Source organism: Onychostoma macrolepis, chromosome 13, assembly GCF_012432095.1.
Source record: "Onychostoma macrolepis isolate SWU-2019 chromosome 13, ASM1243209v1, whole genome shotgun sequence".
Taxonomy (NCBI): Eukaryota; Metazoa; Chordata; class Actinopteri; order Cypriniformes; family Cyprinidae; genus Onychostoma; species Onychostoma macrolepis.
In genome coordinates, this window is record NC_081167.1 from 6,766,570 (window position 1) to 6,790,764 (window position 24,195).

Consider the following 24,195-nt stretch of genomic DNA (forward strand, 5'->3'; position numbering starts at 1 on the left):
AAATCTTAATAATTTTTTCCCTAGCCTGCTGAATTTACAACCACATTTAAAAAAAGTTGCATTTGTTTACTGTCTGAATTGAATAATGATGAAATAAACAATACATGCCTTTTTACTAAATTATCCTTGTAGGCTGCATGCAATAACACAAGGTGACCGATACAGTCCTATTTATGAACAAATGAACTGGTTCTTTTAGTTAATCAAAATCATACTACAAAACCAGTGTAGAATGATTAAATAACAAATGATTCTTTTGAGCAAATAAGTCAAAATCCTTCACTGACTTAACTTACTGAATCCCTCATCGTTTTAAATCAGAGGTATGTAGTAACAGAGTAAATTTTTGGAAAATTTTTATTTTTAAGAGTAGATTTAAAGGTGGGTACTTTAACTTGAGTAAAAACTGTATCTTTCATATATACTTTTATATATATTGTCATATACTTTTTTAGTCTTACTCAAGTAACTATTAAGATCATTACTTTTACTTGAGTAATTATTTCTAAAATATTTTACTTGAGAACAGTTTTTGGATACCCACCTCTGATTTTCATGCATTACAGGATGAATAAATATATAGTTTTATTTAAAGAAATTGCTTTAAACTGACCAAAAGTGACTGTAAAGAGATTTATAATGTTGCACAATAGTTCTATTTTAAATAAATACTGTTCTTTTGAACTTTATATTCATAAAAAAACAGAAAATAATTATTTCTGAAAGATCATGTGACACTGAAGACTGGAGTAATGATGCTGAAAATTCAGCTTTGCCATCACAAGGTTAAATTACATTTTAATATACATTAAAATCATTTAAATTGTAATGATTTGTCACAACATTACTGTATTTTACTGTAAAATGAAAAAGAATGTAATCAAATCAGAATTCTCGTGAATTAGAACTTAATTGAATTGGGAAATGCATATCAATAAACACCTAACTGTAATTTTCTAAGAATAACCATTTAAATTTTGTTCTCATACAGTCCAAGGGACCCTGTAGCATTCAAAACTAATATAAAACATATGATGATGTCAAGTTATGTGAGTCTTTTCAGCAGAGCTGCAAAATAGTTCTTGATTCCCTATATAAGACTCTAGAAAGGAAAGGACACTCATATGCATCCCTGCGAAGCCCAGTCAATACACCCGATCCATCCTCTTTGTCAGTACAACACAATCTGCTTTCCAGATCTCCCATAATCACATTCACCTTTCAGCGGCATTGCAAACTATTAGCCCAGCCCGAGAGCGAATGACCCTCAACAACCGCTCAAGTCTATCTCTGCAGCCATCTCCAATCGTAATCACAGCTCCGCTCAATCAGAGAATTTCACACCGCAAACACCGGCAGCTGCAGCCGCGCGCCTCCGCTGGCCTCGTCAACATCACCGCTGACAGATCGCCGACACCCGGGCTTTCTTAATATTAATCAAACAGCTGGTAAATTACAGGGTCCGACCAGATGACAGTTTCAGCTCAAATGATAGCCGCGTGGTGACATCACAAAGCGCTATAGGTGGCAGTGCCTGTGGCAAGGCCTTCATCTGAACAGATGGATACGGTACGGCATCACAGACTCTCGCTGCATGGAGAGACGCATGTGATGAATGGAAAGAGAGAGAAAAACAGAAGAGACATTAGAAGAGGGACGTATCCACACAAATATAAGCATGAAGGCTTATAGTTAAATTGAGAGCAAATGGAGACTTTTGCATAAAAGTGAAGTATGTATGTTTTGAAACTGTTTTCATACAGGTGAATTAAAGCTAAATATAAATATTTACTTATTCTATTACTACTAAAATTTGAAATTTTGTTTTTAAAAAATTGGAATGAATAGTGAAAATCTAAAAATAAGCGCCAATTCAAAATATTAATAAATAATAGAATGGTATAAAAATAATACTTATATAACACTGCAGACACACAACCCAAACACAAGCTACTGGTTGAGCCAATGTTGCCTATAGTTGTCTCTATATATATTAAGATGGCATAGAAGAAATTATATTTAACATTTCAACATTTTAACACTCTTCACCTTTAAAAGAAAAGTAGTAGTGACATTAAGTGTCTTTATTTATTTTCTAGCTTTATATTTTTACTGTGCACAAAATTAAATAATAAACCAATGAAATAAAAATTATAAAAATTAATTAAATAAATTAAATACTAAACATTTTATTTTAAAAAAATTATAATAATAAAAAAATAATAAATTCTCACCAAAGTCTAATTTGTGTTAAACTGGGAAGTGGTCAGGACACTTGTTGTAAAACCATCACTATTTCTGAAATTTCTGAAATTCCACACTTCGCCTTTAAATGAAGCTTAAATGGTTAAGGAGCTGGCTGTCTGGTGCAGTCTTAACAACCTGGAGCTCAACACGCTCAAAACAGTGGAGATGATCGTGGACTTCAGGTGAAACCCCCCTGCACTCCCCCCACTCACCATCATTCAGGTTCCTGGGCACCACCATCTCTCAGGACCTGAAGTGGGACATTCACATAGACTCCATTGTTAAAAAGGCCCAGCAGAGGTTGTACTCCCTTTGCCAGCTGAGGAAGTTCAACCTGCCACAGGAGCTGCTGAATCAGTTCTACTCCGCCATCATTGAATCCGTCCTCTGCACTTCACTAACTGTCCGGTTCAGCTCAGCTACCAAATCTGACCTCAGAAGACTACAGAGGGTAGTCCGGACTTCTGAGCGAATCATTGGTACAACCCTCGCCACTGTCCAAGAACTGTACTTATCCAGAGTGAGAAAAAGGGCTGGCAAAATCACTCTGGACCCCTCACATCCAGCACACTCCCTCTTTGAACTGCTGCCGTCTGGTCAACGCTACAGAGCTCTGAGCACCAGAACGGCCAGGCACAGGAACAGTTTCTTCCCTCAGGCAATCCATCTCATGAACACCTGACAATAATTGTGCAACACACATTATTTATGCACTTATTTATCTAACACACATACTTAGACTACATTTCAATTTGCACATAATATACCTGTACATACAACTGTCTATTGCTATATACCTGTACATACAATTGTCAATTAGTATATTTTTTATTCCTTATTTACTTGTTCTATTTTTTAATTCTTCTTTTTATTATCTGTGTTTTTTGTTCTGTCGCTGTCATTCTGTTGCACTGTGGAAGCTTCTGTCACGAAAACAAATTACTCGTATGTGTAAACATACCTGGTAATAAAAGCTCATTCTGATTCTGATTCTGATGAGAACTCAATTAAGTCTCCAGAGCAACGAATGACACAAATACATAGGGAAATGAGTGATACTCCACTGGGGCAAAGACGCACACTCAGCAGTAAGAGTAATTGGCTATTTTTGAAGGTGGTCTTAGAGGTGGCTCTGGGTATCATGTAACAGCAAAGAAAAAGTGAGCAGCATGACAGCACAGAAAGATAGTGATATTACTGAGGAGACACTGAGAATAAAGCTACACCTGACCCAGCCACAGACATGAGCAAAGCAGACTTTTACTGACACACTTTCCAGAGCATAAAGAAAGGAGAGAACGAAAAGACAGAGCGATGAGAACATCCTGAAAGACAGAGAGAGCCGGGGTAGATGACATCCTTCTGTGTTTGTAATTACGCGGCTCTGTCAGAGGCGACTGCATCGCGAGCGAAGGTGGCAGCGAGGAGGGAGAAAAAGGGCGCGCTCTCAAACTGAGATGCCATCTGGGCCTGCGCTCTCCTCGGAATGATAATACTGCCCGGCCCTCCAAAAAACCTGCTGCTTCCGCACTCACACACACACACACATACACACCAGCGCTTGGATGAAAAGAGAACACATGCCCGCTGGTGTGGATGAGACGCAAACAGCAAGACAAGTTGAACAGAATCTTCCGGATTCCTCCAGAGAATGAGACAGCTGAGCTGGATGGCTAAGATAAGACATGAGAGACATGCTAGCAAGTGGATGAATGCAACCAACTTGCACGTTGGATTCTTAGTACCTCCGACTACAGCCAATCAGAAGGTCTGAATGAGGGGAGGAGGGAGTATGACATCACATAAACAGAGAAAATTGTTATTATTTAGAGTTCTTCAAAGCACTTTTAGAAGAAACATCTAATACTTGATTGAAGCTTTGAAGCAAGCTTTGAAAAAAAACAAACAAACAAAAAACCCACCTTAATCGGAGTGTATACACTACTGACAACCCAGGCTCATTGTAAATACGTGACTCTGGCTACATTTCTGAAAAACTCCAAAAATGTACCTATACATACAATTCACTGGTGTTTCCAGCTGAAATGAGCACTAGTTTAAGAAAAACACTGACAAATTTATTCCTTTTCACACTAATTCTAATTACGTTAATGCTTGCAACACATAATCTACTTATTATGAATAGATTTTCTGAAGTAAACTTGCTTGTTACCTCACCCGGTACAGCATTGCACTTGTGATGCTGACTGCTCATGAATGAGTCCTGTAAAACATGAACTCAAAAAAGCTCAAAGACTTGTATAAACAAGCTAAAATGGAATGGTTAGCACTATTGGTTAGATTTAGGGTAGGGTGTAGCGCAGGTAGTAGGCTATGTTATTTCCAAAAACGCTAAAACATTAAAGGGGTCATGTGATGCGATTTCATGTTTTCCTTTGTCTTTGGAGTGTTACAAGCTGTTTGTGCATATATAAGATCTGTAAAGATTAAAAGATTAAAATCTCAAACCCAAAGAGATATTCTTTATAAAAGTTAAGACTCTGCCATGCCTTCCTAAAACGGCTCATTCAAACACGCCCCCACATGTCTATGTACCGGTGTGGGAAGATTTGCATAACACCACCCAAACATATACGCAATGAAAGAAGGCGTAACTTTTATGCTCGCTGTGGTATTGTTGCTGCCGCCGGCGTCATGTCGTGGAGACGCTGTGTGTTTCGTTGTGAAAGCGAAAGTACTTTTTTTGGCCTTCCAAATGAGTACACAACTAGAAATCAGTGGTTAAGTTATATTTACAACACTGTTCCAGAACAGTACAACGCAAATATTCGAGTGTGTGCAGAGCATTTTACGGAGGACTGTTTCCTGAACCTGGGATGTGAACACTATGAATGGCTGTGAACACTATAGTAGGGCAATTCCAACGTCGCAAGGACAGTCTGGTGCTTCTGACTCACAGCCTGTAAGTACGTTTCGATATTTAAAGAATTTGCTACTGACTATTCAAACGCAAGTTTTGAGCAGTGTAGAGTAATGCTTGTTTGTCGTAAAAAGACCATATGATTCATTATAATCAGTAATTATGTCCTCACCAAATGCAACAAATGCCTAATTTATAGTGGGTTTTTATTGTTTTAGTCTCGTCGCGCACAGCATCACAACATGGTAAGGGGCATAACATTTCTGTCACACATTTGAGGTATTCGGCCAATCACAACGCACTGGATAGCTGGCCAATCAGAGCACACCTCGCTTCTCAGAACGATGAGCTTTGTAAAAATCGGCGTGTTTCAGAAAGGCAGAGCATAGAGGAGCAACATTAATGTCAAGTCAAGTCAAGTCACCTTTATTTATATAGCGCTTTTACAATACAGATTGTGTCAAAGCACTTGTATGATAAGATTAAACACTCAATTTTCAGTTAAAGGCATTTCATTATTGAATTCAGAGATGTCATTGTCTAGCTCAGTTTAGTTTAAATAGTATCTGTGCAATCAAATCGGCGATAATCGCTAGAAATTAAGTGTTAATGCACAGTATGTGGAAAATAATGTGTTTTTTGAACCTCGAACCGCGTAAACATTGCATTACACCAAATACACAAAATAATGTTCTTTTTAGCAACATCATATGACCCCTTTAACCTTTTAGCACCACTCACTGGAACTGCCGTCATACATGCATTAACCAACATAATAAAATGTTGCCAAAATCATATTTAACTGTTTCTGAGAAAATTTAACATGCCATTTAATGGCACTCACTGGACATCCCACTTTAAAACGGCCATGAAACGTGATACAACCAACATAATATAAGTTTTTTCATGGCACTGGGCTGCATCTACTTATATTGCCTCTTGTGGACATGTCACCAGCTAAAGTTACCATGTATTTCCAATAAGTCTGGTTCAACCATTGACGTCTGAATTCGCAAGCTAAAAGAACTTCCGAGTCTCTTGCCAAGAATCTTATCATGATGCCATAAATAAAGAGAGAGTCAGCAAGTTAACAGTTGGAGAACAGCTAACTCAGTCCCACGCAACAGCACATTCTGGCAAATACAGATTGTCACCAATCAGGGTTAAACTGCATGCTTGATGTCAGGAGGAAGGTTGTGGGCTTCCTCTCTACCCAACACTCACACTTTTGTGGATAAGACTGGAAGTGCACTGACGCAACACTTTGTGTCCTCCCGCACCACCGCATCAATGGACAGCGACAGCAGCCACCTGTGCCTGGAGGGAAAAAATCCCCCAGAATGCAATGGTACAAGCAGGGGATGCTTCAGTGGCACAAAGCTCCGCCATGAAAAGGGAGGAGGGGGATACGGTCTGCGCATCACCGGCTCTGGCACAGACCCACTTCAATTAGCTCAGTGTGCTGTGGAAGGAGCAGACACCAGCACATCAGTGCGTCTGAACACACACCGGCTCTCCTGTGCAGAGAACACACTGACTGCAAAGACACACACAAGCACTACTTTACATGCAAAGGCAAACGGGTCATTTCTGTTAGGCAGTACCTAAAGAATATGATTTTGTTGTAGTTTGAGGAAGTATTACTATAAAAACTTGTTTTGTTTTTGTTTTGTTGTTATTCATTATAACTACTAATATAAAAATATAATAATAATAATAATAATAATAATATGTTAAACTATACACTAAGGATGGCAGAAGAAAACCAACACATTTTAGGCAGATAGACAAATAAATAAATAAATAAGGTTTTCATTCAGATTTCAGCACCAAGACACATGAAAACATTGGTTCAAATCAAAGAAAAAAATTAAATAATTAAAATTTAATTCCATGTTCACTTAAGGTATTGTAATAAAATAAACTAATGTGATTTCCATTTTTAAATACTGAATTTAATATGTTATCCAGTATATTAAGATGGACTCTACTGCATAACAAGAAAGACTCAAACCTACTAAAATCCAGCATCTTGTTCCAGGACTTCGCAGTGAGTGGATACTCCATAATGAATTTGCATATTCATATATTTCTGTGCTTTTGTCCCTTGTGTAAATGCCCTTGTGTGTTAAAAAACCTAGATCTGTCTACTCGCTCTGTTGTATGTAATGATTTCTGCCCTATTTAAAAGTGCAAGGCAGCACCTTCCTTTTCAGAACGCCACTGGTGCCATTTAAATAAACGTAGGGGGGAAGGGGTTTATCCCATCAGCTAGAAAAGGCAGCCCAAGGCCTCGGGGCAACTCCGGTGTGTATGTGTGTGTGTGCTGTTTAGGCACATTTATAAAGGAGACAGTATTTGTGTGTATGTGTGTGCTGCCTCAGGAGGTGCTGACACAGAGGAAATGATGGTTCTTAGCGGTGAGTGCTACTAAGCTAATATGCAGCAGGATCGAGATTCTGCTGGGCTCCATACTGAGGCCAGCATATGGGCTACTCTGTCACACAAACACACGCCACATGCCTCCAGGCTCTTTCTCAGAACTACCAAATCCTAATAACTCGCAGCAAAAATCATGCTGTACAACTAACCAAGCCTTTAAATTATCCCTCAAAATCCCGCTGCACAACTAACTCAGCTGTTCAACAACACATCAAAACTTTTGTAAATAACAATCCCAGCCTTTCAACACTACACAAACTAAGCCCTACACAAGTTCTTCAAGAGCTAACTTAGTGCTTTAAAAATATTTCAAATTCCACTACACATCTAAGCCAAAACTTTAAAAACACTTCAAAACTCTGTAGCTCAAACACTAGAGCACAGTCCTATCAATGACTATGTTTACATGGACATCAATACTCCGATTTTAATACGATTAAGACAATACTCTGATTAAGAATCTACCATGTAAACATATTTTTGATTAATCTGGCTAAAGTCATAATCGAAGTAAACACAAATCGAATTAAGACATGTGGAGTATTCCTATTTTAGTCACATAATTGAAGGGCAGTACAGACATGTATACACCTTAATCACATTATTACCGCCGTGTAGGACTTTTCGCCGCATTTTGTGACAGGACGCACACACGGCAGTGGTCAACCGTTTGCCGGCAAATAGAAAAGCTTCAACACCGCCATCGTCTGTATGCACGTACAAATAATTAACTGCACTTGAAGCGTTCATAAAATTAAAAATGAAACATCCAAAACTATATATGGCATCATCACGAAGACGAACTATATGTTTATATGTGAAATTCTGGAGGAGACGTCGGATGGCGTCGCGTGTGACGCATTGACATGTGCCATTAATCGATCTATGTACTATAACATGTAAAACAGGAACATGAAAGGATTATTCTAAAAGCAACTCATGTAAAAACCTTAATCATAATATTGTCTTATTCAGAATAAGGCAAATAATTAGATTACTGGTGTCCATGTAAATGTAGTCACTGTTAACTGGGAGTTCAATTCCCAGGAAATGCACAATAAAATCTACATCTTCAATGCAATGTCAATCATTTTGGATAAAAGTATCTACCAAATGCATAATGTAAATGTATTAGAACTCTTCCACATAGTGCCACAAAAATCCACAAAGACCTACTAAACAACTAACTCAACCTACCTACTAAATAACTAACTCAACGATGCCTCAAAGCTCTACTAGACAACTAAACCAACCCATAAGTGATAAAATACCCACTACATAACTGAACCCTTGTGATAACCCCTGCAATCTCCATTATACAACTAACTGAACCCTTTGATAACACAACTAACTCAACCCTTCGATAACCCCTGCAAACTCCACTACACAACTAACTCAATGCTTCATTAACTCCTCAAAACTCCACTACACAACTATGGCTAGCCGCACACTAGACGATTTTCAAATCTTAACTGATTTGAAAACCATGGGAGACCACAGGCATAAAGACAGTTCAACCGATTTTTAGCCCTATAATCCTCTGAACGCGCACACTAGATGATTCGAGCAGACTGCGAGACCGCACACTTGAAGACTGTAGGAACGATTTCACAGTGACACGTGATCTCACGGACACTCGCGAGATCAAATGTGACTAGAGAAGAAAAACAAACAGAGGACAATCAACATTGTCAGCTGACTCTCCTGGCGCACGTTCTGTTTCACAGTGAAAAACAAAGTATAGAAAAGATTATAAGTGATGTTCTCTGCTTTCATGGCATGTTTGCGGCTGCCAAGTTTCATTTATAGAAGCACGTAACATCTGGTAGGTGACGCTTGCTCGCTCTAATTGGCTATCGCAGGTATCACGTCAGAGGCAGCCCGATCAAGAGTCGTAAATATCAAACATGTTGATTTGAGTTCGGTGACGCTCCGTCTCGATCAGGAGCAGATCAATAATCGTAATGACACCATAAAATAGAGGATTTTTCGGGCCACGATCGTTCGGGGTGCAAATAGTGCTTAAAATCGGCCTTAAAATCCTCTAGTGTGTGGCCAGTCTAACTCAACCCTTCAATAACCCCTCAAAACTCTATTACACAACTAACCCAACCCTTCAATAACCCCTAAAAAACTCTGTTAGACAACTACCTCAACCCTTCATTAGCACATCAAAGCTCTACTAAATAGCTAATTTAAAACTCCATTACACTGCTAACTCAAAACTTCATTACACAACTAACTCAACAGTTTGATAAAGCCTAAAAACTACTCTAAAAATTAACTAAACTCTAAACAAGGATTATCAAGGCATCACTGCATTAATATCTATTACTTAAAAGGAATGTGAAAAACTGAGGAAGCGTGAGTCTAGTTGTCAAAAACACAGAATCATTCTGTGCAGCTGAGACATTCAATTTGTGTGAAGAACTCAAAACACTCAGGCTCTGAGATGAGCACAAGGCTGGTGACTGCGGCTGTCTTTTCAGAGACAGACAAGGTACTCCATACAGCACAGGGACATCAGATGACAGGTACACACAGTCTCAGCGTTGTTCATATATCAGTTAGCAAACGAAGTGAAGCACAGAACCATGCAAATCCCCTCTCCGCTCTGGCCTCTCTGATTGGCTGTCGCCTAATTGTGTTGCGCTGTCACGGGACGAGACGGTAAGGAGTTAATAGGTTAATTTAAGAGAATGAACAGCCACACACATCACATGCTCTTGAAACGGAAGGTCGCATTTATGCTGAAAACATGACTTTTTAGTCTCAACATCTTACCCTTTACTAAAAGTCAGATCCATACTGTGTTTTCAGTGTGAAACACGATTAAAATCCTACAGAAGTATGACAAAACTCATTACCTTGAAACTGTAAATCTACAGTGTATATGAGCAAGCCCAGATCTAACAAATCAAGGGCGGTTATGGCTTTAGTGTGATGACGCTATTAACAGGAAAATTTTTGGCTGCGTACTGACATTATATAAAAACCTGCGAGAGCCATTAGCCTTTAACAAAGAATTAAAATGCACATTTGGTGTGCAAAGGCTATGAGATAAATCACGCTAAGTAGGGAAGGGAATCGATCATTTCTCAGATGGCCTGAATTGCTCTTTTATCTATATTAAACAGAAGAGTCTAATGAATGGCACTTTAGATGGTCCCTCCGTGTCCTTTAAAAGGCATCTGCTTGGGCCCTAGCCCAGAACATTTGAAAATCATTCAGAATAGGCTAGATTCAATTAAATATCTCTCCCGTACCTTGAACTTTGTGCTGCTGACGAAAGGTAAACACATCAATCTCCTTTTGCTACCAGAGCAGCAACAATCTTCAAATCTGACCAAGCGTTAACTTCGAATCTGGAGCAGACTGAAAAAAAATAGCCCAACGACAAGAACAGCAGAGGTCTGAGCAAGACCAACATGCTGACATGGAGCTTAGGTGGAAAAAGAGATAACTGGATACTTTTTCCAGATAACCTCAGTATTGTTTAAGACATGAGATATTTAGAATAACATCAGCTGCTGGTCGACCAACGGGTTTTCAAAAACCAATGATAATGCTGATATTGAGAGTGCAGGCTGGCTGATGCCCCAAAAAGTACTTGTGTGCTGTTCTTCAGCAACATGTAAAAATTTTAAACTAATCATGAATCCAATTGATATTTGAGCTATTGAGCTGGATAGCACTTGCACACTTTATAAACAAAAGGTGTCACAAATCAAGCTGGAGACAACGGGTAAGTGAAAGACATGCAGGTTTATTGACATGAGGAGCAAGGGGTGATCGTTTGGAGCAAGGCAGGTGAGAATCCAAAGTAAAGTTCAATGATTCTTAGCGGAATACTGAGGTTTGGTTTCGGTGCAGGTTCAGGGGGTGTTCGTGATCCAGGAGCGGAGGAGAGCAACGTAGGAAGATTAGGAATCTGGAGTCAAGTAAAGACAGGTAAGTAGCATACAGAGAATCTGGTAAAGTTCTGGGTAGTGAACAGTAGACCTGTGCACTGGAAGGAGCGTGCTTATCAATGATGACTTGATTGCTGATGACAGGTGCTGGGAATCAGAACTCTAAGTGATGGTGATCGTGACTGAGAACAGGTGTGAGCCGGGGAGGATTCTGGGACATGGAGTCCAGAGCTGGTGACTGGTGACAGAGACTCCCTGACAAAAGGGAAGTTTGCTTGGTTTTAAATTATAAAACAATCAGTATCCTGTTCAACATGAAGACAAAAAGTACTGTGACACTTGGTTGTCAAATACCAATGGATCATGTTCATGGTTAGTTTTAACTATACTTGAGGTTACTCTTATAGGACAACCTGTGAATTTGAGGAGAGTTGATTAAAAGTAAATGTAAAAAAGCTCAGAAAAAAGTTTAAAAGTTCATTCTAAGAAATGTGTGCAGCAGGGTTATGGCAGTTAACAACTAAAACTGAAACCATAAACAATGTTGTTACTTGGAAAAAAAAAAAAAGGCTTACTGAAACCTTAAACTTATTCAAATTTCAACATTTCTCATCTTCATTTAGTCTAATTTGGTGTACTAAAATAACTAGGACCTAAATGGTATACAGACATATTAAAAGAATAAAAAATAAAATAAATAAATAAAAATGATAAAAATGGCAAAAACAAACAACTAAACTACTAAAGCTTAAAAAAAAAAAAAAAAACAGATTATATATATAAAAATAATATTGATAAAAACTATAATAGTATCTCAATGATAGTAAAATAGCACTGGTGTGCAGATGCCACTTGGTTTAATTTTGTATGATATGTGTTAAAACGACAAAGAGTGTACTTTCATGTTTTTGAAAAATGTTGTGTACAGATGCCAATGGTGTCAAAACATTCCCAGTTTAATGAATCCGTGAAAACAACTAAAAATTCTGTATTATGCATGCCAATCCAGCAGTTGCCGATGTCACTTTGTAAAGAAACGCTACATACCTGTGCACATTTGCATTACTCACGTAAGTACTTTCGCATGCCTATAGACAGAACACGTAATATGCATACGCACAACGCCACTGTTTTCACAAATTCACATTTTTGCAGTTTACACAGAGACAATAACAGTATTGCTTTCAAAAGCCTGCACTTTGAAACCCATTTTCAAAAGTTTGCATTGGGAGGGCCCCAAAATGCTGTTGTGGTGTACATGAACATCCAAAACGCATAAAAACTTTTCCATTTTTAGTTGAAAATAGTGTTGTGTAAACACCCCCTCAGACTGAATCAACTGAATGGCCTGGAAAATAAACAGCCATCTATAAGATGTTAATGCAGTCCACATATACAGCAACCCCTAATAGTGACAAACACTGCATTTAAATGCAGGTAAAAGTTAAATAACCAGAAAAAATACTTTTTGATTAACACGTTAGAGCTCAGGCATATTCCGCATCTTGATGGAATATGAATTATTTCAGGTTATAGGATTTCACTCTCAGAGGCAACGGGCAAGGATAAGGAACGACAGGAGACCAAAATCTATTGACATAAACGAGCTCAGATGTTGCCTTTTCATTCACCCTCTTACTTTGAAATCAATACGACTCTGTCCGTGTAGGTAGATTCTATTCACATTCTCCTCTCACCCAGTCTCCCAGCGAGCCCGTGGCGGGCTGGAGACTTAGTCAGCAGTCTGTGAGAAACAGTTTCAATTACACAGAGTGCTTTTAAAATGAGGGATGTGAATGCATTATAAAGCTCAACGCTGATGTATTCACTAATAATGACGGCATCACAGGAAGCCGGCCATAATAATCCCCAATGATATATAGAGTAACTGATGGAAGCAGAAATGGAAGGGGGTTGTCATGTGATTGATTTCTCCTTGAAATGAACCGGCGCTGCTCTTGAGCGAGGAGAACTGGGGCACATGACTTTGTGACACGATGACCCCGTGACCCCTGTGCTCTGGTACATCAAGTACTGTCAGATGACAGTCTCTGTGCGTGTGTTCTCTACTTCTGCTCTAATGACCCTTCAAAGTCATCTTGTGACAGGAAATGATGATGTTCAGAAGATTTAAGGAAGGCATGCTTACCTGAAATAGCACGGCCTACGCTCTGATGCCAAAATTATTAATCTGTTGTGTCTGTTGAATGCACGATCACCTCTTGCTTTCGGAGCATATCAAAATATCACTGCGCACGTCAATGCAAAGAGCTAAACTTAAGCTACACTTAGTGTTGTTGGCACACAGCGGGTCTCAGAATGTAAGATGAAGTGAAACTCACCTCAGAAATCTGCCTGCGACTGGCTGCAAAATAGTAATCAGGCTGTAAATAGTCACAATGTAGACATAGAGGCTATCAGAGTGACACTAAAAGGCTCAAAATGACAACTGTTAAGATATGCAGAATCCAAACTGAGATGCAACCTCATAACCTCATAAGTGACTGGATTAGAATGCTCTATATGCCACACAAATATAGTAAACCACACAGAAGATTCAACAATTGGTTAACATAAGCTAAACTAACAAGGCAATACTCTAACAACCATAAAACACATATCATGCAAATACTGAGTCCATTAAAAAAAAAAGTATATATATATATATATATATATATATTTATTTATTTTTTTTTTTTTTATTTATTTTTTATATATATATATATTTATTATATTATATTGATACATTTCAGTACTAAAATGTATTTCATTCTTAAGAATAAATTCTTCTTAGCTAATATTTTAATATTTTATAAATATTAAGTCTTTTTTTTTGTCTTAAAAATACTCTTGAAGAAAATCCTCGTCTTAAATCTTAAAAGGCAAGTTGTTTCAAGGTGGGATATTTCAGAATTCAATTTGAAATTAGACAATCAGACAACACTAAATCCTGCTATTTTATGCTTAGGAATGTTCTATAAGCATTTGTGAACCAAAGCTTAAGAACTTAATTTTTTTCTTAAGATTTTTGAGAATCTGGCCCCAGATCAGTCCTATTTGAGAATGAATGGTTAAGTGTGATTTATGATCAGACTCAAAATAATTATTTCATCTGTTTTACTGACAAAGTTATATGGTCACAGTGGTTCTTAAGTTAACAGTTCACTGGAGGAGAAGATTTTCAGTGAGGTCACTATGAGCTGTCATTGTATGGAAAAGAGCTGCATGAAGATTTTGCCAAATTTCTATTTAAGCATACATTATGAAATACATTCAATTTAAAGTCTCTGAATTGCACTTCTGGTGTTGTAAGTCACCTGTATCTCTCTCCGTCTCTAGCTCCTAATGAGTGCACAGCTCATTTCCTACTCCTCTAAAGCCACAAAGTGAGAGGGATAGTAAAGTATTCCAGAAAGGACAACTACTTTACAACTAAAGACAGTCCTAAAGAAGATAATTCTGGGTAAATTGACTTTGACCCCAGTAAAACTCCTCAGGATTAATTAATTGCTCCAATTAGGTGATGAATGTGACCACTTAGACTAATTGTCAGTGGAGCATGCGCTTCTCCAGTCCTCGTGGGATCTTTAAGGAGCTTTCATGAAAAGCGGTTTTCCTGAAAGTAAACTGCCTTGTATTGAAGTTTTAGAAGGCAAAGTCATTAAAATGGGTCCTCAGAGTGTGATTATCAGCATATCAGATTTTCTCTATGTGAATATGTGTGAAAGATTAATGACCACTCTTAGTGTGCTTGTCCTGTTTGGGTAGCGATAAATTGTCTGTTATGTACGAGTCCTGTTTCCCTGGTTAACTACATGTGTGATAGGATCGTTGTATTTGTCAATGAGGCTTCTTAGTTTTGTTTAGCAGACTAAACAAACTCCTGAAAAGTGGGGCAACTGGAACCATCTTGTTAATTTACTGACAACCAACTATTTTTTTTCTTTCTTTTAACCAAAGCTTCCCCAGTAGTTAGTCATCCTATCGTCTTTTGACTATCTGTATAAAGTCAGCTTGCAGCAAAGGTCGTTCTGACTGACATGAAAAGTGACCAATCACAGTCAATTTTTGTGTTGACATGCCATTTAGAGGCTAAAACAACAACAACAACAACGGTCACCAAAGAAATGATCAGAAAGTCTTTGTGTAAACATTTTCTGACTATCCAAAACTATAAAGTATGGATAATATTACTGACATTAGTGTTTAAAAGTTTGGGGTAAGATGTTTTAATGGTTTTGAAAGAAGTCTTTCATGCTCACCAAGGCCGCAATTATTTGATAAAAAATACTTGTCATATTGTGAAATATTATTGCAATTTTAAATAACCATTTTCTATTTCTACTTGTAATGCCAAGTCTTCAGTGTCATGTGATTCTTCAGAAATTATTCTAATATGCTGATTTGCTGCTTAAGTTATTATCAATGTTGAAAACAATTGTGCTGCTTATTATTTTTTGGGGAATTGTGATCCTTTGATGAATATAACATTCAAAAGAACAGCTTTTATATCTTTTATAATATTATAAATGTCTTTACTGTCACTTTTGATCAGTTTAAAACATGTTTGAGGAATAAAAGTATTATTTGTTTTCCCCAAAAAAAAAAAAAAAAAGAAATACAGATCCAAAAAACTCTGAATATCTTTCAAAAATGTGATGCCACTAAACTGGAAATTTTTGGCAAATCAGGTAATTAGTTGTTCCTCAGAAGCACTCCATACCTTGTAAAGAGGACTTCGTTTCCAGGCAGACTGATGCACCCAGACTCCCGGAAGTTGCACAACGCCAGCCAATCGGATTTCAGCCAGCTCTTGCCATTTTTGTGTGCAATATGCATCAGACTGTCAGTGTCTGTGGGTGGTCCATTGCCATGCCATCTGAGGCTCGACATCCTACAACTAAGAATATCTTGAATTTAATTCAGAATGTTTGAACATTGCACTCGAGTGCCTTGAATACTAAATATTATGTACTTCTAGTCACTAAATTGCAGCAGTCAGTTATTTAGAAATCTTTTACGACACCATAAAAGAACAATTTGGTGTACAAACCATGAATGACCACTGAGCATTACCATGCCTTACGGGCCTACATACATCTCTGTTTCTATTACCGTCTCTATTCAAACAGTAACTAACTTCATTCTCTATGGATGTCAGCAGCACAACTTTGCCTTATGGGCCTTGTACTGATGGCAGCGGCTGCTCCCCTGATTAAATTCATCACCTTTATTACAGCTCCGAGTGCATGGCCTAGCATGGCTGACTGCTCCTGTTGCCCATTGAGAGCATTCATCTGCACTAACGGGGGCAGGGGTTTACGCTTGGTCTGTGCATCAGCCTGTGAGCATCACGTCTGCTTCACGCAAATGCATCGCTCACAGGTGACATGCCAGGGCCGGTCGCATGTCTCATATCTAAAGGCCACAGTACCCTTCAGAGCGAGAAGAAACGGCTCTCTACAACACTGACTATGGCAAGGGGTTTCAAATAATGTGTATCAAATACACTTGCGCTTGTTAAAGGAGGAATTGTGGTTGTGGTTTTGGCAATGGATAATATTCACATACTGTGACGTTACAAATCTAGCACATTTTTTTTGGTTACACTTTATTTTGATAGTCCACTTTAGACATTCTACTAACTATAAGTAACTTTGCAACTACATGTCAACTAATTCTCGGAGTAGACTGTTAGGTTAGGTTTAGGGTTAGTAGAATAAGTTGAAATATTCTTGAAAAGTTTCTCAAAGTCAGTATGTTGTATGTTGTGGACCCATCGAAATAAAGTGTTATATATATTAAGCAGACAGTCTACTAATACTCATAATGACTGCTAGTTAACATGTAGTTGCAAAGTTAATTACTGTTAGTAGAATGTCTAAAGTGGATTATCAAAATAAAGTGTTGCCTCTTTTATATATATTCATTTTTTAATGTATGTACATTTACAACACTATACTTTGGGTTATATTACATTGGTAATAAATTTCAGAAATATAGTTAACGCTGCTGTGCGAGTGTTTCTAATACAGCTATGGGAGTGATGGTAAATGTGACATCTTTCTCTCCTCTGACCACTTTAATCAATCTCTCCATATTTTTTTCCTCCTTTTGCAAAGTCATTGAAACTTGTTTGTTTGTTTTGCTATTGGAGCAAATGGGAATGCTTAAAACATATCTGTTGTATTTTCTGTTCACCACTATAAAAGTTTACCCAACTATCTTCTGAGAAGTGCGGAACTGAGGGTCCATTAGAAATGCTGTATAATTTTAGGTTCGTAACTAGTAAAAAAACAAGAACAACAAAAAACAGCAATTTTTTCTATAATTTTCACAGAAAAAACCTGGGAGTTTTTTTTTTTTTTTTGCATGGCAAATCATTGCAAACTCACTGGAAATATACACTGATATATATTTTGAAGATGGATTAAACAATTTTCTCAATCACGGAACTATACACTGACTAGAAATATATCGCTCAAAATGTTTAGTACACAAGTTAACATTTACATATAAGTACATTTTTGGCTTCAGCTCAAACTCTTAATCCCCCTTGGATTACTTAGTTTATAAAAAAAGTGATGTTCAATACAAAACAGTAAGCAGAAATAGAGGCGAAATTGGTGTGGTGTGGATGGCTGATTTATTTTATTTTTTGTTATTTAAAAACAAAATTAATCATGTCCCCTGACCTGCATGCAATTTTATATTTTAAGGGATTTTCCTATCGCTAAAGCAATTCAAGCTTAGTTAGTTGGAGGATTTTCTCAGCAAATATTGATATATGTGATTAGCTGTACTTAATTTGATTAATTAAAATAATGCAATCAATTCAGTCAAATAAATTTAATAGATAAGCAGCCCTAGTTTTGAATGTTATCTGCCATTCAAACAGCTTTCTCATCCAAAGTGTCAAACAGTATACTAGCAAGAAGGACAGTCCCCCTGGAGCAACCCAGGGTTAAGTGAAGTGCTCTAGGGCACAATAACAATAGAGGATCCAAGACACTCCATCAGTATATGGTGCCCTCTGATTAAATGTGAACTTGTGACCTTTGGAAACCAATAATATAATCAGCCTGGCTCTATACCTACTAAATGAGCACCACAAGAGGGAAAAAAAAGAGAAAACAATAATGATATTATAGTCATTTATGAGAGAATATAACTGTTTGTCTATATTTCTAGTTTCAGTAGATAACGTAATCTAGAGTAATTTACAAAAATTAACAGCGCTCTCATAGTGATAATGACAGCAATTGCCTAAAATCCAAAATGCTCCCAAGCTACTGCTCGCATCCGATTATGCGATATTACAAACGAGAGTGTAAAATGAATGCACATTATGAGATGGATGCAAGCCGACACAAACGCACACATTCACACACTCTCATCCAAACAGAGCCAGATTTGTTGGATATTACAACACCCCACGGGGAATATCACACATGCGATCTCACACAGCTACTGAGCGCTTCTGAGCTATCGCTTGCCTCGATTATCGATGATGCCACAGATTTGCAACACTTTCAATTCATTTCTCCATTTTCATTCTCACAGAGCCGTGCAGAAAAGAGTTTCATGTATGATCAATGTAGCGGTCCAGCATGAGCGGTAGACCATAATTTACGTTCTCCGTGCCGTTCTAGGACAGAATAGAGCTGAGCTCGGCAAAAGCTGATGATTTAGCGTTGCTTTGGTGATGGCTCCACTGTAGCGACAAAGCTTCTGAGATTACAAAGGAATATATATATATATATATATATATGTGTTGAAGCATGCAGTCTGTGAGTTGCAGTACTGTAGCACAACAACAGGACGTTCATTTCTCCATGAATCCAGAGAAGCACATTTTCTGATCTCATAACCACCCAAGATCATGACCAATTGCAATTAGTTTTCTAACAGGCATATGATCAGAGGCATGCATGCATGCATTTGCACGCACTCCTAACATGCAGATCTGAGCAGTGTGTCCTGTTTATTGGAGGTCAGGACTCAGTTCTGCAATGGTTCAATAGTGGAAGTGAAACCGACTGCTTAGTTCACTCTCCTGAGCACAAGACTAACTTGCTGTCTCAGTCTGACGGAGTGTGTGCTCCCTTGACAGCGTTATTAATTCAGATTTGCACAAGCTAGACTGTGACAAACCCATAATGTGTGGTGGAGGAAACGACTCTAACTGGCATATTACTCAAAAAGATCGCATTAAACAGCATGACACATATCTACGCCAGATTCTCACCAACTCTCTGTATAAAAATCTGTGAAAACTCACGACGTGAGTCATACTTCGCAAGTGAAACGCAGAATATTCTTCATGTTGGCAGGTAAGATCAGCCACATCGTCCTGATAACATGGCTAATGTTACAGGCGAACATCAACCGCTTTATCCAGAGAGGAAAGCTAGTTTCGACCAGAGGGTAAGGCTGTAAATGTGAGTGACAAGAAATAAACAAGAAAGCGACTGTGAAACTGCTGCAATTCACAAAGCACAAAGTGTAAAGCCAGGCCGCAGGCCCTCCCGAGGGGCGTATCATGATGTCCGAAATGCCAGGATAGTGTGTAAAAGACATGTTTTGATGGATTTATTTTAAGTGTCTAAACTGATAAATAAGAATTTATTTGATTATAAGTCTAAAAATGAAACTGACATTTTAAAATGGCATCACAGAGGAGTTATTAGGCTTACGTCACTCCGCTGTGATTTGCAGATGAATACGATCCTCGGGTATTTAACTGCGGATGCCAAGGGACTGCTTCCACACTGGAATGGCATGCTGGGCGCAGATGATTCACCGGAAGAAAACAGTTATTTGGGACTGTGTGTGTCAGCGATTATAAACCTACCAACCTTCCTAACTTGAACGAGGGAGGGTGGCAGCGCTCAAAGATGTCAAAAATATAACGACTCCCTCTCCCTCATACTGTAATGAGAAAGTAATGATGAGTAATGAGTCGGTAATGTAGAGTAATGTGTGTAATGATGGCGTTTTATAAACGTAATTTAAAACTTAGGTTTGTTCAAGAGGTTCTAAATTATTACAAGCACATCATGATCTGAAATTACGTTTGCTTTGTTTGACAACAGTTTTTTTTTTTTTTTACAGATTTTCAGTTGGCAGGGAAATTCCGTAACGAAAAATAAATGAAAATACATGTGTTAAATAGGCAAGAATATTACAAAACAAAAGAACAATGAAAATCAGTCAACAGTGACAGAACAGCCTCTGCATTCAGGAATAAATGGAACTCAAGAGGGTGGTTAGAGGGGGCCCTCTCTATTGACAGGGGTCATTTAGATAGATAGATAGATAGATAGATAGATAGATAGATAGATAGATAGATAGATAGATAAACAAGATGCTTTTAATCATCCCTTTAACAACTAATTACCGTAATTAAATTTGCAATAAAGGCCCAAGGCTCTCTATAAAACATTTATGAAACAGTCTGAACAAAAAAAAGAGCACAGTTTGGGGAAATATATAAACCTTATTAAGAACTTTATAAAGTTGAGAGCAGGAGATGGGTACAAGAGGTTTCTATAAAGAATTAGTCAGGAACCCCCTGGTGCCACAGTACACGTAATTCTCACCCTAAACCACAAATTACTGAGTGGTTGACTGCTCTAGGACAACAGTTAAACCATGTCATGGTGCACATACTATATTAAAAGACTAATTTGTGAATATTGATGTATTATGCTTAGATACAGTAAAAAAAAAAAAAAAAAAAAACGGTTTGTAGACTTTTTTGTGTGTGCTGTTTTACATACAAATGTTGGGTTGTTGTTTTATAGCCTATAATTAACTATTGGCTTACACATACTGGGCCATTTTGCTGGGTTATTCTGGTAAACAACAGGTCTGGCGCCGACTATTTAATTAGCAACGGTCCAGAAGAGGATCTGTAGGTGTGACAGTAAGTTTCTCTTGCTTGTGTAGGCTCTCTCACTACATTTTTGTTGTTATCACGTAGACATTAGTCCAATACAATTTACACAACTATTCACTTGTCACCACAAGTCATGGTCAACTTTCTCTTTTAGGCCGATGGAATGGGCTACATCAGTTATATACATCGACTTCTGCCGTAAATCTCTGGATAGCTACTTGTGTAAACTGGTTAATTTAGAGTTTACTTAGGCTACGAGTTTTATTTTATTTTTTTGTCTCTGAGAAAGTCTCCTAAACAGCTGTCTTTCAAATATTAAGGTGAAATTGTAAAATTAACCTAATGCATTGCGGTCTTATTCACATAAACATATCAAAAAGATAATTTTCTCACGAGGTATACATTAATAACCAACAGAGCCACTGTAAAATCATTTCGCAAGCCACAGGTATCCCCTTGCAACGGAGAAGTAGCGACTACCGAATGGGAGCGTAAACTTAAGCAGCTATTAAAGCAGAACTAAAAGGCTGTATAAATCGTGTGTTTGGCAAGACAGGTATGAAGATCTGACACCAAAAATGCAACTGACGCTATGAATTGTTACTGTTAACCGTTTTGCCTTAAGCGCGAACGACCGCGCTCCGTTTCCAGCACCGTTCGGTGAGATTTGATGGACATTACCTTCGTCGAGAAGCCGTTCGAGGTGGTTGAAGATCCCGCAGAAGTTGGGCAGACTGCTCATCAGTTTCTTATCGTTCATGAGCTGCATCAGATAATCTGGGGTCGGCTTCGGCTTCTCTTTCGTTTCCATTTCCCCCACCATATTCCACAGAAATCACCACCGACGCCCCAAAATAGACGGAAAAAGTCCCAAAATAAATAAAAGCTTGGATATAAATAATAAATAGAGTACAAAAATGCAAGTGAAGAAGGCAAGTGCCTGACTCGTCCGCGGAAAAGGCTGCTGTCTCTGTCTTTACGCACAATCCGCTGCTGCAATAGGCTACTGCAATTCGGGAGATGACAGTTGTTTAGGGCAACTGATGAAATGAAATCAAATGAACAAAATAAAAGATAAACGTGTGGAGAGGGAAGCCAGGTCTCCTTTCAGAAACAATTCCCGATAAATCCCACAAGTTACTTGCAAAGGCGACTCCCGCGTGCCCAGTGCCCCTTTTAAGATTTATTTTAGCGAGAGATTGGTCCTTAACTTCCTCTTGAGGCGGTGAAAATGCACCCTTTCCCCGAGTTTCCCAGAGCTTCCTGTGTCTTGTCTGTCTGTGTATGTGTGCAGCACTAGAATCGTCTGTCCCTCCCGTCTCTTACGCGCAATAAAGGCGCTTTCTCAATGAGATTGGCATTCGGTCCTCCGTTACCGACCAGCTCCTCTTGCGCTCTCGAGCCCGTCACATGATCACACTGAGTCCCAGTAGCAGAAATCAGACTGTGGGAGGAGAGAGAGAAAGAGAAAGCGAGAGAAGAGAGAGAGAGAGAGAGAGAGAGTCTGTACATCTGAAAAACAATTAGACCATTTTAAATGCGACTCGTTTCTGAAGCATGTCTGTAAGATATGCATCTGGCGTATTGCGATGAATGGCTTCACATGAAGTCTTTCATAGAGATGCTATTTTTTTCCCCCTAGTGAGTGCAAACTTTAAGTGAACGTGAATGTCTATCCATTCTCCAAAATGCTTGTTCTCTACACTAACCAGTTGTCAGCACAATTTCTGTGTTTACTAGGTGTTTTCATTTACTCCCCATCATCATGTCGTTCTGAGAAGATATGGTTTGTTTTCATTTAAACATAAAATGAGATTTTGAGCTGCACTTTCATAAAAAATATGTCCATATGTGCTACTGCATATTCCAAATCTTATAAAGTCATGCATTTGATAGGTTTGTGTGAGGAACAGACTAAATTTAAGTCTCTGGATTAGTGTTGTTACACTTTTTTATTATGCGTAAAGAGCAGCCCTGACAGTCTACCAAATATCTCCTTTAGGGTTTCACAAAAGAAAAGTACGCTAGTTTGAAAGAACATGAAGGTAAGTAGGCCTAATCATTAATAAAAACAAAGTTAAGTTTCATCTTTCTTTAAATTACACCTCTGCTTGTTTTATTGACAATGAAGGCTCTATCCCCATTGTTTTGGGGTGTTTGTGAGACTGAGTTCGTATTGGTCACATGGGTCTAATATTAAAAGACTCATTTGTCCTCTTTTGGCAAGCTGGATGGGAATAGTGAAGTAGAAGAAGTGCGATTGACTAAACGCCGGCGCACATCAGAACGTACCACAATGGTAAAGAAGAAAACAAGGCATTTATCTCAATAGGAGGACTTCCTCTGCAGAGAGAGAAAAAAAAAAAATCATTACACAATGCGGATAGAGGCTAATGCTTTGTCAATATGTGCCAATACTCAACTAAAGCTAACGCTATGGGAACAGCTCCTCCCTCTGGATTAGAGCACTTTTTAATTTACATAATTAACATTCTTTTTGTCCCTGTTGGAGCAGCATAAGAACAGCACAAGCAGAAAGCTATTACAGAGATTTGAAGTTTGATGTGCTACATTTTCATTCCTAGCATTCATTCTTTGCACTAATGCAATGCATTCAGTTTTGCAAAATAAACGTTATGCCCTAGTACCACGCTTTGAAATAGCAAACATGTGCAATTTCAGAGAGAACTAAAGTTATTTTCCCACACAGTAAGCATAATTTATGACTGCTTGAATCCCTTCATTACTATGTTTATATAAATACTCTAATTGGCCTAATGGTTTTGTCACTTCTTTTGTTATGCAAAACAGTT

General features: G+C 38.2%; 1 protein-coding gene across 7 annotated transcripts in view; it reads right to left on the reverse strand.

The window, feature by feature from the left end:
* The window catches only part of LOC131552144 (KH domain-containing RNA-binding protein QKI), a 121,801-nt gene extending 99,020 nt beyond the window's left edge, over positions 1–22,781 (reverse strand). For 5 of the 7 annotated variants that reach the window (XR_009273914.1, XM_058795704.1, XM_058795703.1 and 2 more), the window contains exon 1: positions 22,064–22,781. Coding sequence is in view for 5 of the 7 variants with exons in the window: in XM_058795704.1 (XP_058651687.1) it covers positions 22,064–22,205 (142 nt within the window). In the remaining 2 variants the exon portion in view is untranslated. Of the gene's footprint in view, positions 1–1,218; positions 1,247–16,204; positions 17,811–22,063 lie in introns of those variants that run through there. The other 2 variants (XM_058795706.1, XM_058795705.1) reach the window with 2 other exon arrangements.
* Positions 22,782–24,195: the final 1,414 nt, after the last annotated feature.